The 15,401-nt window shown below is 46.8% G+C and overlaps 1 protein-coding gene across 10 annotated transcripts in view; it reads right to left on the reverse strand.

The window, feature by feature from the left end:
* Positions 1-15,401, reverse strand: part of FBRSL1 (fibrosin like 1) — a 513,621-nt gene that overhangs the window by 287,084 nt on the left and 211,136 nt on the right. For all 10 annotated transcript variants that reach the window (XM_032198851.1, XM_032198844.1, XM_032198850.1 and 7 more), the window contains exon 3: positions 2,890-2,991. In XM_032198851.1, the coding sequence (XP_032054742.1) occupies positions 2,890-2,991 (102 nt within the window). The remainder of the gene's footprint in view (positions 1-2,889; positions 2,992-15,401) is intronic.

Here is a 15,401-nt window from a genome sequence, read left to right on the forward strand (position 1 = left end):
AGCAGCAGCAAAATGCTCTGCATTTTGTTGTGGATAGACTGATAGCTCTGTGTGTGCGTGTGCAAGACACAATCAATCATTTGCTTCAGCTTTCTTTAGAGTGCAATTATTTCACGACAGACCGGGCCACCTCTTGACTTCATGGTCCATTAGAGACTAATGACATGCATTAATGTAAATAAAGAACAACTTACTGGCATCCCATTGAACAAGTCACCTCGAGAAACAAATCACACAGAGGAGCTAAGCTGTTCATAATAGCGCCTTCTAAATGGAGACCAACAATGAAGCCGGAGGGAGGACTCCCCTGCTTCTAAGGTGGAAATGCCGAATGCTGGAGCTGACACTTTCACGCACACATTTCCCACCACACCTGCTGTGTGCCGCCGTACAGCAGCCAAACCTGCTACCTCCTGCCTCATTTACTTCATTGTTCGCCCAAGTTAATGGGAACAGGGATGGGAGGGAAAGGCAGCATGAAAAGCAGTCCTCAAGGCCAAATGCACCAAGAAACAGCAGGAGAGCTGCTCAGGGAAGAGTGAGAAAGAGCTCAGGTGCCTGCGGCCGCAGCACATCCATCTGCAAGGAACGCGGCCACCCCAGCGCAACCGCGTGCTAGAACCTCGATGCGTAACCACCACCTGCGAGGAGAAGCCATCCGTGCCTTCCCTTTACATCCTTACTGCCCCGGGGCTTCTTAAATCTCAGTGCCACATGGAAGAGCTTGCCTCAGTTCAGCTGCCCACCACCTACTTAGACAGAGTGCCAGGAAATACAGCTCCAGAGCAGCGCAGGGACCAGGAATGCTGGACAGAAAATCCTGCACAAATTGATGCTCAGCAGCACATCATCATCATTTCCCTCTTCCCTACTCCCTCTCCACAAAAAGAAAAAATCTGCTGCCTTATTCCTCTGCACACAAATGGGGAAAACCATCCAACTGCACCCGTGGGACTTGCTAAGACTTTCTGACAGTCACTAAATAGACTACAGAACATTTACTAGTATGCAAGGAAGCGTTGTACGTAATTAAAGCTAAATTGCACTCGTCAAGTAATGAACGAAGAGCATTCTGTGATTCATGAACCTTACTTTTCAAACTGTTTAATTACTAATTTAAAAAATTCTCATTTGCAACGGGTCGTCGGGTCACGAGAGCAACTTCAGCAAAGCTCTGAAGTGTGCCCTGGCCTTGAGGCAGTGCCCAAATGTCCCCATTGACTAAGAAAAGAGGAGTGCCTGTTTCCCCCTGAATTTCACTGGCTGATTAACTGCCTTTGAAGATTTCTGAGTGAATTAGGCACTCAAATGCAATTCCTACAGGCTCAGCCTGTAACTTTGGTGGCAAAGTGAAAGGAGGAGAAAAAACGGGAAGTGCATTGGCTTAACAAGAAAAGTCTCCGAGACCACTTAACGCTTTGACCTAAGCTAATGGCAGGGTCTGAATATGTTATTCCTCTCCCACGCCCCCACAGCACCGCGCAGCGCTACAAGGCACCTCTGGTCACATACCTGTCAAGAGTGGCCACGGAGAGGAAAAGGAGAGGATCACATCAATACATATGTGCAAAATCGAGATCATTATTGCCTAATAACACTGCCAAAGACGCCCTGCAGAAGGGTGATTTGCCCCAGGGCCCCCTCCCCACCTGTCCCCCCGGCGGAGCGTGGGCTCGCAGTGCTGGCTGCAGACCACAGGACAGGGTTATTTTTCTCTTCCTCCCACTGCGGGGGCTGTTTACAGCGCCCCATTCGCACTCCAAACATGTAGAGAGAATTTTCCCCCGTCACATTTCCCTGTCAGAGCTGTCAAGCTGAATCCCGCTTTAATCTGCCAAAAGCACTTTTCTGCTGACATTTTTAATAAATACTTTCAGCTTTTAAACACATTTGTGGGAGCCATTTTTTCCCCTTTTTCTCCCTTCTCCTCCTGTAGAATGGGCTCTGAAAGCCTTAATAGCAAATACATTACACTTATCAAAGGCTTTCCCCCCCTCTTCCTTTTGCATCCTGAAGCGGAGGTAGTGTTTTCAATTTTAAAGCTAAATTAACTGTCCAATTGAATTTAGCTGGTGTGAGCCGTTTTCTGTGACAGGTTTTAGTTATGAAGCATATTTTACATTAATAGAACTCAACATGAAAACCACTCGCTCTGGGATTTCTGTGGCTTGCCATTGAAATGGCAAATTTAATATTTCAGACATGCTCGTGCCAGCGTTTGATTATTGTTCTTCATTTAAATCTCTCCTAACGGGAAAGGTCCTAATTAGTAAAAAATCATGTTTTAATGAAGGCGAAATGCTAATTGCTAACACAAAAAGCCTTCATATAAAATTATCCCAGCACTGCCATTGATTTCTTGGTGACTCAAAAGCCCATTTGTGTGTTTACACACTAAGGCACCATTTGCTTTTGTTTTATCATAACATTTCACTCAACATACCATCAAATTTCCTGAGAGAAAGACAGCTCTCCCCCAAAACCTTTCATAACTTGGAGGCAGGAAGCATAAAATTAGATGAACTGACTTTGCACCCAAACTACGTAATTACGTGCAGTAGCTAAAACCAAAAATACTGTAAAAAGCTTTTTAGCACAACTTCTTTGAGAAAAGAAAACAAAACATCAAGCCATTTTTCCCTGAGGAATAACAATTCCATTTTGTTTTCCCATCTCTGATCTTTCGCTTATCATATTATTTGCACCATGATTATAGTGTTTGCGAGGCAGCTCAACCACTTATGCCATAACACTCAATCATGACATAAAAAAAAGTTATTACACAGTGACCTCTGGATGCCAACATTTGTTCAGCAAGATTTATGAAAAGCCATGTCAGCAGCAGGAATTGCTGCAATGAAGCGATGCTTTCTCCTGAATGGTACTTACATCACTGAGACGGTCCCTTGAGCTGCTCCGCTGAGAGCTTGTGGCCTCCCTGATGCTGTCCTCCTCGCTATTTCTGCCACTTCTGCTTGTAGGGACCTTCATCTAGAGGGAGAAGAAGGAGGGGGAAAAAGGAGATTTTCAAGCACTGCCACCTGTTCCCGAGGTCGCCAACAGCGGTTTATCCAATGCTTTACTCCTAGGCCCACAGCACTGTGTTAAGAGGATGCTTTTGAACTCATGGGGCTTCTCTGAAGTTGGGCACGACCCTGTGTGTCCTCTCGTGACTGTGTGAGGAAGGGGCGCTTTTAGTGCTCCTGCAGGCAGGCCAGGCCGTGCCCCAGGACCAGGGCCTGACACGGCGAGGGGAGCAGGCAGACAAACCCCCTGCACCTTTTGCTACCAGCAAACCTCAACAGAGTTGGAGCACTGCCACTCGCTGCTGGACCATGGCTGGTTTAGGTGGCCTCCAGGCATTTAGGCCGCAAGGGGTTTTCCTTGAGGGGCTCCAGCTAGATGCAGCCATCGCGCTGCAGCGGCCGTGGCTCTGCCCTCAGGTTTAGGGCGTCCCTGGAAAGCCTAACGCTGGCACCTGGTGCTCACTGGTCCCCTTCCACCAGGAGGTTTTTCACCTCTTCTAAGTTGCAGGCTTAGGTCTGGACTCTCGAGGGGGCCCAGACATGCCTCAGGGCCACCCCAAGCCACCACGCTGAGAGGACAGCACCTGCCTAACAGGCACCGGCCTGTTGTGCCCAGACACTGAGGGAAGGGCCTGAAGCACCTTGCTCAGGGGCACTTGAAGCAGAGCATGATTAATTCCTACAGCCAAGGCTGGCTGGCTCTCTAACCACTAAATCATCCCTTCTGAAGTTTTGGTTGCGTTTGTACATAGGATACTAAGTGAGAGGCGACAATGTTTGATATCACACAACTTTCCACTTATATCTGCAAAGCGTGTTACCAGGGGAGGAGAAGGATAGGATAGATATGTCATTCACAGCTTCATTCCTGGGCTCATTTACTAACAAATTATTCTGTTAATTCCCTTGTGAAATATTGGGTGGAAAGAAGTGTTTAATTTATTAATAGGTTCTATTCATATCAGTTTGGTTCCATTTAAATTACACTATTTAAAATGTCGGCTTGTACAAATTGGTACTTTTAATGGCAATAAAATCCCCTTGTTTCTTCACGTCCTATTTCAGTACAGTCTCCAGCTCCAGAGCCAGAAGGGTTTCCTTGCGGGACTCTGGCAAACCCCCCCATGTCCAGGCGGCTGTGCTGAGCTTGGCAGGGCATGGGCACAGCGCTGGCACCGAGACCACACTGATCTCTGCGCTCCCACAAACACCAGGTATTGCTGCCAGCTAAGCGCCTCTATTACTATGAATATTTTAACACAACATTCAGGATACTATGTGCAGAATGAGCTCCGGTACTCATCTAGTGCACAGTACACAGCCGGGTATAGGCCTGTATATTAAAAGACAGAGGCAGTCTCACACTGACGTTCAGGCGACAACACATTTCTGGTTCAGCCCTCACTCCGCATGTCTTTCTGCTACAACGCATCTCACCAATACACCTTCTTCCTGAGGACAGGACTTTCAGACTCAGCCACATCAAGTGTTGGAACTACAGCTTTGCTCGTGGCCATCCTGTCACACAACTGCTGTTCCCAGCACCAGCGGCCCATCTTATTCACCGTAATACCCCTCCAACACGCTGCCCACCTGCAAACTTTTATCAGGAGTGATTTTTCATCTTTTCTCATCAAAACCTTAAAACAACACAACAACAGGAGGTAATTGCTGCTGGGATATGCTAGAAGCATTTCCAACCAGCAGCAAGTCTGCATTTGCCACTATCAGTATCTTGTAATAAGGCAGCAAATAACCTCGAGTCCATCACATTGCATCCACATTGTTCTGTTTCCTTAATAAAAAGGCCAACAACATCTAGCACAGAAATCTAACTATATTACATCAATACTGCGGCCACTATCAATCACATTTTAAATCCCACATATAATTAAGTACATTTGAAATGACTTCTTTTTCAAAATACCTAAAATGATTGACATTCACTTATTTTATTCTCTTTTAGGTCTTTATTAAGCAATTACGATTTCAGTTATCCCATTATCTTGCCAATTCATGCCAAGTCAATAGGGTAAATGGCAATACCCAATTAATTACAGCCTTTCAAAAACACTGGCACACCAGCTTTCTTCAGTCATCTGTGTCTTCCTACACTTGCTCAAATCCCAACTTTACTGGTTCCCAGTCATAAGCCAGTTCTTCTGAAACTCTTGGATTTAAAGCATCTAACCTGCCAATTTCAGAGCATCCATCAGGCACTCTGTTTTTCCCTGAAATGGAACTATTTAACTGTTACTGAACAGAATTACAATTTCCTTAAATATGGTACAGAAATACCTGCTAAATTCTCGGGCTTTCTGATCCATAACTCTCCTGCTTCCACCTAGCAGCACATTAAAGCATGTCAAAATTATTACACTTTTGACATAAGCAACAAGAGAGAGGCAAATTAAAGGAAAAATAAATTACACCATTCCAAATCCTTCGATTTTCCTGATTGCAAATGCTCACCAGAATTATTCCAAAGGACTAAGTTGTCAGCTGTTTAAAGTTCGCACAGACTTATCCAACCTGCTCCCAGACTCCAATCTTTTGCTGTTTTTCTTAAGTTACAGTATGCTCCCAACACCACCTGTTCCTTTTCTCCAAATTTCATTAAAGGGAAACTACACCTACACACATGGTAACAAATTGAGACAATTTGACCTGACAAGGTCTTGCACGGGCAAGCAAATTAGAAGCATCACTGCTGCCATTAACCTTTCCAAGTAAATATCAATTATTAAACTTGCTGCACTACCTCTGTCCCCAGTTTGCTGCTGTGAATTAAGAGGGTCATCAGCCTTTTTGACAGATCTTGTTCATTTACACCTGCTGCCTGCCAGCAGGGGAGCCTGCACACCCGCTGCCCGAGTGCTGAGCCAAGCTGCCTTAATTCATCAGTAATTACCCTAATGAGCCACATGCAGGACCCAACTAGGAGGACAAGTTGTTCTGCTAAATGGATGCATTGGTTTCATGGCCACTCTCTGCATACCGGGGTATCACAGCAAGCTGCCCAGAAGCTTCTTTCCCAATGTCGCTTCCAGCTTGGCTGCTTGGCTTCCAGTCATTTGCTCTGGGTGGTTTTGCCTGAGTTGCAGAAATTCCTCCCAGCTGTACTCCCTGACTGAGCTTTACTATAAAGCTACATTGTCCTCCCTCTGAAAAAGGAGGTGGATGCGTGTCCCTGCGCCACGGCAGGCTGCCCGAGCTCTGCGGGCAGAGGTGAGGTGGGCTCCAGCCCCAGCCCTGCTGCAGGACCCTTTGGGGGGTCCTGGGCACCTCACCACAGTACAGACCCACGGCACAGTCCCCAGCAAGCAATGCCATGAACGCACAGGAAAAACACCTTGCACCTTCCCATACATCACGTTGCCAGAGGCTCACGCAGACATCGGAGCAACACCTGCCACTGTTATTAAGTATTTTAAGGATAGGAGTCAAATAACCTCAACATACAATTGAGGAGAGGGCAGTCCGAAAATAGCTCGTTACAGAAAAAGACTACAACAGCTAACATGCACCATCGAGGGAAGACCCCTCTGCAGCTTGCTGACGTCTCCAACCTGAGGGCACCCAGACAGCACACCGTGCGCCCTGCCTGCGTGGCAGCGAGCATCCCTCCTCAGCTCAGGCCCTGCCAGACAGCCCTTTCCAGGCGGTGTAACTGAGCCCAGACAGACACTAAGGGAGCAGCAAGTAGAGGCATACGTGGGCCAAATTCGAGTATCTTTGATCGCATAGCCTCCAGGTCTGCTCATGATGTTTGAGGAGTCACCTGAGAAGCAAAAAGTCTCCAGATAACGCCAACACCCAAAGCTCCACAAGGGTCTTTAAAGGTGCTCTCCAGTGTCAGCTCCTGAGACCCGGGTGGAAGGGAACCTTTTCTTAAATGCAGGGTGACTGCATCACTTCAGGACTGCTAAGCTGGAACAAAATAAAAAGGGATGTGGGGAAGACTGAAGTTATTGGATAATTTCTCTCTTCCAAAGGCCAAACCCTGTCCTTATCCAAATCCTAAGTCAGCAAGACATTCACGTGAGTACGTATTCAGCTAAACCTTTAAATAGGTGCCCGAGTATTTGCTTAGCCAGAGCCTCTTTCAGCACTGAAGTTAACACGATGCACTAAAAGCATTATTTAAACCCAAGGCTGTTTGAAGAACAGAGCCTTCTGCACGATAAATAACATGCCCTACGAGGCAACACACCGCAGAGAAAAGCTGGCAGCAGGCAATCCCTGCTATCTGCAATAGCTGAGGCTCAGTTTTTACCAGAAGTCACAGATTTGTCTTTTGGAACACAAAATACCCTGTTTTCACCCCAGCGGGAGCCAGCCAGCACTGCAGACCGGGCTGGCTTGGCAGGAGCGAGGGCGCAAGGTACAGGAGGCTCTGAGAGGCCGTAAGCCATTTGCATGCTGCAGGTGCTCGCGGACAGTCCCAAGCCATATTCAGAGCCAAGAATTATGAACCCTGCGCTGTTGGACATCATGTAGCATGATTAAATATCATAACTCATTCCAGCAATAACTCCGCTCTCATTAAAGTCCAGCCCTGCTATCCTGCACTGCTGCTGCCTTCTCGTTCCTCCCACCAAACCTCTCCCCTCCCTATTTCTTCTTGTGGGGTGTGGGCGGAGGATTGTATGAATGGGCAGAACAGGGTCTCGCCTCCCTAAAAAGGGCTTTTTTATTATCACCGTGCCTGCTCTCAGCGCCAGCTTTTTAATCATAGCAGGTCAGTCCATTCCGCATTTCCTTACGCCTTCCCCATGTCAGAGGAAAGCACGTTTTTATTTGGTGCACCTATTTTCGAACCACGAGCACGCTGCCCCCGCTCATTATTAATAAATACACTTCGATTTATCACAAGCTCCGTTTGAGTGCCACGGGGAGCCTGGGGCAAAAGGAGACAAATTCTTTTCTTAAGTTGTTCTGAAAGGTGCTGGGCTCCCCGACCCTCACCCCCATTAACCCAGCGCAGCTAGTTCGCTCCTACTGGGAGCTCCACGGCTTGCGCAGCGGCAGGCTCGGACTGATCTTGTGCCATCTCAATATATTTGTTCATTATCTTGCGCACACACAGAAGCATTTGGAAATGTACTCGGGGCACAGGCCAAATTGAATCATCTGCCTTCATTTTCCACACGATCTGAAGCTACAGCTGCTACAACAGGCTGTGGGATTTTTATTTTCCTTCCTTAACAGTTTTTCCTCTCTCTTAAAGCCACAGCAGGCTGATTTTAAACCTCTCCCCCTGCCTGGGTTTGCGTCTGCTCTTTACAAAATGGGTCTTGCAGACACACACGGGAGGGAGAAGAATTCCCAGCAACCCATTTCTGTGCTGTTCCGAAGGCAACAACAGGAAGCAACGCCCTCGGGGAGAGGCATAATTAAAATATTCATCTCAGAGACGCCTGCTCTGGTGGCTCCGGTGGGGCTATTAATTCATTAATCCTCTCACCTCTGCCAGCAGCAGGGACGGCAGCCTCCACCTCCGCGCTACACCTGGGGAACAAATGTACCCCTTCCAGGGCAGGAGGGGGCAAAGAGGTCCTGCAGCACCGAGCCCAAGTGTGGCCCTCCAGGAGCATGTTAAGTGCTCGAGAAAAAAGTTTAATTCCTCTAAGAGCTTTGGAAGATCAACTTTCATTTCTGTTGAGAGAAAGGACAGACCAGACACAGCCTTCAGATTTTACTGACTTCACGGCAAATCTGTTTTGGCACAGGCCACGTGGAGGTAAGGAACAGCTGAGGGGCATCCAAGTCACAGGGTCCAGGTCCAAGCTTTCCGACCAGAGGCGGGGATGAGTCCCCCTTATCGCACTCATCTCTCTGAACTCATGCTGCTGAACGCCAGCTCTCATCTTGTCAGCACAGAATGACCGGCATCCACGCTGCCAAAGGACCCTTTCCGACTTTCTATAGGGCCAGCCTAAGGAAGAAAACTTTTCTGCAGGTAACGTTTCTCACTAACAAAGATTAGGATTCCCCAAGGATTCACCAAAGGAAATTGTATGGCCTGTCCCCTCCCCAACAAACAAGAAAATGATGCTTAACCAATATTTTGGAAAGACTTTTTTGCCAACATATGCTTGCATTTTGTTATCAGCTCCCAGATAAGCTTGCATTTCTCTTGGTGGACTATCAGCAGTAGCAGCTTTCTGCAGCAGGAGACAGTAAACTGCCTTAATAAATACAAATGGACAATTAAATTAAGATGTATTGGAGACTTGGAAAAAGTACTATTTGTGGATGAAGCAGTCTGTTAAGGGATTGCACTCAAGGCTAGTTCAATGTATTTTAAGCAGGCAACAATAAGTGGCAGTGAAACATACTACCCAGCGCTCTACCCCAATGATTAAAGAGCATGCTGAAATTATAAACGTCTGTTTTCCAGAAGGGAAAAAAAAAAACAGTCACCAAGTTGCCTCTGGTTTTAATGCTGGAAACAAAACAAACCATTTGGCTTTAAAAATGTACTTCTTTAAACCTGAAAAGACCCATGTATCAAAACAAGGTGGAATCAGCTAAACACATTACTTCTGACTTGTTTCCTTGAAAATCCAGCCTTAATGCATTCTAACAAAATTTATCTATCCCAAGCATACCTCGTAATGAGATCAACTGGGAAAAATATCAGGCTTGTTTGTATATTTTATACTTGCTCTAACTTGGCAGTTTGGAGATTATGTATTCCCCAGGTCCCTCCTTAAATCGTTTCACACGCTGCAATTTGATTTTCTTTGGTTGCCCTTTTCCACAATTTTTTTGATACATTTTATTGAGTTCTGGCTCAGAGGGAAACGTTCCCTTTGAATTAAGGGTGCAATCATTTTTTTCCTCTAAATAAGGACATATGGTGTAGAAAGCAATGTTATGGTCCGAGGATTTTATGATTGAAGTAGGACTCATTTTAAAAAATGACAGTAACATCAGGTTAGATTAGAGTAGTTTTTCTAATTGGGTGGTGCTGCTGCGGATGTTGTGATCAGCTATCTCAGCTATAACTCATTTTAAATGTGACATGTCCATTTTTACTTACTGTGATAAAGAGCAAAACAAAGCAAGTTGCTAGGGTTATGCCACAGAAGGAAATTTATCCTTTTTAATAAATTTTGTTTTTACATCCATTCAGAAAGTTATTCGGCTCTTAGCAGCTCAGAGTTTACACGTTTGACTGATATACAAACTACTGCTTTCTAATCCTGGCTTACCTATTTTCTCTGGATGAGCACTGAAACATCTTGCATTGCTGTTTACCAGTCTGTAACCCGCTGGTTAATTCTCGCCACTCTCTCTGGGATGCCAGGAGCGTGACTTCATGTTAGCAAAGGATTTCTGTCTAGAGGTTGTCAGTCAGCTGCTGCAGGAGGGCGAGCAACAACTTACCCTAACAAAAAGTAGCGTTACTGGAAAGTCAAAATACTCTAAAGCTGTTGCTGGTTTCTCAGCTCCTCAAGTAATGTTAGCTACTCATTAATAACCCAACTTTGCATCTTAACACTTGTTTTTACACTTTGACTTCCTAAGCACCTAACCGGAGAGAAACTCTGCTTGGTGTCACCATTGTCACAACATTGTCGAGAGCTGTGACCAAAGAGCAGGGACAGGACAGTGCCCTCGGGGACAGGAGAGGCCTTTTGCACTAGTGCCCTGCACCCAGGGGCCATGAGGAGCAGCAGGGTCAGCGTTTCTGTGGCCTGCCCGAGGCCCTGTGCCAGCTGCAGGCATTCTGCACCATGGCCATGCCGGCAGGTGGCCTGGGCTGCGGAGCAGGGCCGGCACCGCTTCACTCTCGGGAGCGCCAGGCCCACTGCAATGCACCAGCTAACGCTTATTTTGGAGAAGAGCTGGTGCTTAGACGGGCAAAACCACTCGATTTTCCAGCTGCCATCCGGCCTGCATAGCAAACCGCACACTGTGTGCCCCCAGCCGTACTTGGCAGATGGTAGGAGACAGCTGGGAAAAGCTGGGTTTGACATACGTCAGTGACAAGCCGTGGCAGCGCAGACCTGCTGAGGTTACAGCTAGCGAGGGCGCAGCGCGGCGCTCCCTGCCCTGCCGCAGCCCGGCCTCCCCGCGGGGCAAGCTCAGCACCCGAGGTGGTGACAGGGCGACGGGCTGGCACGCGTGGGCTGCAGCACAACACCCCCCCGACCCATCACAGACCAGCACCCACCCCACAAGTGGTGATCCAGCAGAGGCAAGCTGTGAGCGACTGCAGGAGAAAAAGTCCAGACACACTGAACACACTCGGCAAAGAAATCAAATCAGCCCAGTGGGGCACCTTTGGGTGGGTTTGTAAGTAAGTGAAGGCACCTGTAGGTACAAAAAGGACGCATCACTTGGTGACTAAGGAGATACAGGCTGTAAAATTGGGAGATGACAATAAAGCCATAGCTGGACAATGGAGATGCATGATCACCATGAACGGAAATACAGCACTTATAATTACTGCATCGGTCATAACGCTAAGCCAGCGGGTGCCCTAACTACGCTTTAATTTAGCTACAGGTCTAAAGGCATAGCATCCAATAAATACCCTGTGAGAGAGCTGAAAGCCTCTGAGCAAGTTACTAAATAAGATTTGTAGCTTCAAGTTGCACATTAAGGTGATTCGGCCCCGTGATTCTCGGTTATAATGCACCATCCAATATGCATCCAATGAGAAGGTGATTTTGCACATTTTTTTTTTGGTGATGTGAAAGAAAGGGATACACTAAAGATCAGCTCCGTGCTCATACAATGGATGCACGAGGCCTTACCAGCACTAGGGCAGCTGACCGTGCTGGAAGGACCCCTGGGAGGGAAGCAGCTCTGTGCAGGACCGAGGTATGACCGACTAAGCATCAAGCTAGCACGGAAAGCGCTGTGTTCAGCTGGAGCCAATGGACTAAATTAGGCTGAGTTTACACAATGCTTTTAAACGCCATGTAGGAGGCAATCAGAATTGACAGCTTCAACATTGCTGCCATCTATGCATACAGATACCATCTATTAAAGGCTAATATCAACAGCTGTGATGTTCAAAGCAGAAGTAGATTTAATATACATATTAAATTGTCCAAAGCTGCAGGAGATGTTTCAAAATATGTTAGGAAATTCATCCAAGAAAAAATTCTCTGTATAGCACAGTATTTCTCTGCTAGTATTACTACCCATTAAAAGTAAAAGGTCTGAATCAAAGACAAAAGATGATGGTAACCTTCAAAGACGATTTTACTAAGAGTAAATCCCCCAAAGGTAAACACATTACTAATGAGTGTCAGATAGGCAGAAACATTCAATGCAGTTATGCTTTATTCTTAGAAAGAAAAGAGATTCATTCCCCAGGCTTCTGGTACCAAACGAAAGACATTAAGCAGCATTTGCTAAGAACAAACTTTTTAAGAACAAAGTGCAGACCTGGTGCACAAGCCCCAGAAGAATGGGAGATCCACGTGCACATGGATAATATGCTTTATTAATTTATTCATCTATTTAATAGATCTTGGAATAGCCACTGAAAAGAAAAAAGTGTCGGGGAGATACTGCAGAAGAGCAACTGGGACTGTTTGGGCAGCTGTGGGCACATCACCCCAATACCAGGCTTGAGCAGCAGAAGAAAATCAATCCTTGATTGAACTGATCAAACTAAGTCATATTTCAGACAACAATGCTTTCTGGAAAATTAATCTTTTTGAATGAGACCAATTTCATTTATTTGGTAAGTCTGGTTGAAAAAGGAACCAGAAAAAAAAAGATATAATTCTTGGTGCACTCATACTGGAAAATATTCTGATAAAATTAGCATGGCATAAATATCAAGGAAGCATATATTAAGTGGGGAACATATCGGCTGTGTTCTCAGAACGTTGTGTCAATAAACAATCATCAATGTTTAGTATAGATGTCAAAATGATTTAAACAAGGCTTGCAGTTCTTCAATAGTTTCATCAATATCTGGGAAAAATATTATCAAAGCCACTGCTGATAAAATCTAGATGCCAACCATATTTGTTTAAAAGTAAACAAGGCAGTTTTAGGCAGCAGCCTGGATCCCTTGAAAGACACATCTCACTGCAAAGCACCTCCAGAAGCTGTGCTGTGCTACGAGGAGCCAAGGCACCAAAGGGAACGGAGCTTTTCTGCACTGACCACTGGTGGCAGCTACAGCCTGACCTACGGCACAACTGGCCTGAGCTGCTCTGAGTCCTGCTTACCTGGAGCCCAGGGATCTACCAAATGGCCAAGGCGAACAGCAAAAGCTGCCAACGGGCACCCAGGCGTGATGCCCCTGCTCAGAGCTGGGAGCTGAAGTCATCACCCTGGTGGTGCGGGAGCATTTTTCATGGCAGCCTGCAAGCACTGGGGCTCTTTTCCATAGTTCAAGGCAGGGACACAAGCATCCCCCTTCTCTCTCAGGGATTTGCTCAAACCCTTGAAGAGTCCCACGTGAAAAACCCATGCTCAGTGCAGGAGGGTTTCGGATTCACTGCTAGGGCTCCAAGGCACCACAATAGAGCAATTAAAACCCCGCCAGATGTGTCATATAACACACGTTAAAAAAAGAAAAGACATACTGTGTGCAGATACAACAACAATTTGCTGTTCAAATTAATTCAGGAATCAGTACCATCCCTATAAACCCAATATACAAAACATATGCTACTGTAGGCATGCATAAGTTGCAAGCAATTTTTTCCAGATAAAGCCACACATGCAACTAATAAGCTCTAGGAAAAAAAAAAAAAAAAAAAAAAAAAGAGAAGAAACAAAGTAAGTAAACAAAGGCTGCCCGGGGAGCGATGAATCTCACATTGCTGCTGTCACAGATCACAGCACCAGAGCCTGGAGCCGTCCCTCGGCACTGGGACAGCCTGGGGTCCTGCAGCTGGGCAGGGGACGAGCACAGCCCAGGGGGAAGGCAGCCGAGACCCTGCCCAGTGCTTTGCCCACCACCAGCACGACATCAAACTGCAGTGGCATGGCTGAAATGGCAGCAGACGTCTTTCACCTTGCAGGACCAGGCCTGAAACTCCATGTTCTCAGCCATCCACAGACCAGCCCGCAGTCAGGTCCCTGAAATCATCTTTCTTCCCTCTGTTACGCCTGGAGACCCCCCAGGAGGCAGGAGCACGGCTCCCACATAGCAGCAGCTGGAGGAAACGCTGGAGTTAACACCAGAGGAGCACCCCTGCACTTGAAGCAGGAGCAATCCATCTGCTAGGATCACCCATCGCGATCGGTTGAGACATCAGTGTTGTCAAGGAAACTTTCTGTAGGGCTGTGAGGTCCTACACCACCACCTCCAGGTTTGTGATTTGAGGAAACACCGTGATAGCTACCAGAGCAGCACAGCCAGCTCCACAGAGAAACACAGAAGCAATTTCCTCCCGATGCCCATGGGACATCCTGTTTGCTGCTCGACATCCTGAAGAAAACAAAAGTCTAAGAATAATTACAGCCGAAGCAGCAAGGTGAAGCCCTTTGGTAATTTACAGCCCTGAATAAACGCAAAAAGGGTGACAATTATTTTAACTAATGATCAGCAAGCTTGGAGATTAACGTCCGCAGCCGAGGAGCAGCTCTTCATAGGGCAGCACAAGGGCTAGGGTAGGCACAGGGCCCTCCGAAACAGCCCTTTGAGACTTGTTGTCATCAGGGGACACAGCGGATTACCCAAAGGCTCAGCGGAGTGAAGAAAGCACAGAAAGCTTGATGGAGACGGCCTGGGATCCCACCCCCAGCTCCTTCCCACCTGACACAGACCGCACCGCTTCACGCCGCGTGGGAAAGGCTCGCTGGCTGCCCTGGAGCTCCTTCTGTAAGAGAAGGTGTGGGAGAAGGAAGAAAGCCCAAAGAACCAAATTCATCACGGCAGAACTGTGGGTGGAGCGAGATCAGGTACTTCCTCGGTTCCTTAATGATCCCTTGTTGCTGCCAGTGGATGGACAGCAAGGGGACACTGGGAGTAGGAAGGCAGAATGGCAAAAAGCCTCAAAAATTACCACGCAAAAATTGAGCATGTCTGCTCGAGATGTGACACTGGTCTCACATGGAGCTTTTGTGCTAACAGTCGTCGCGGTCGACATGCAAATTCCTTAGAGCAGTACATGTCAAGGCACCACTGCACATACATACTATAAATACCCTCACTCGGAACACTTTACCTTAATGCTATTCACGATGTACCTGACAGCTTCCTATTTCAAACAATATTGCTGCTAAAGGAAACCATTAACGGAGGGCTAAAGGAAACAATCTCATTCACTGAACCAACACTGTTGTCTCGGCAAAACAAAGCAATTAACATCTGAGTTCACAGGAAAATATATTAGCACAACAGATGCATGTGCATGCATTTTGGCCCTTTGGTAAAATGCACTG

Source organism: Aythya fuligula, chromosome 17 (genome assembly GCF_009819795.1).
Source record: "Aythya fuligula isolate bAytFul2 chromosome 17, bAytFul2.pri, whole genome shotgun sequence".
Classification (NCBI taxonomy): domain Eukaryota; kingdom Metazoa; phylum Chordata; class Aves; order Anseriformes; family Anatidae; genus Aythya; species Aythya fuligula.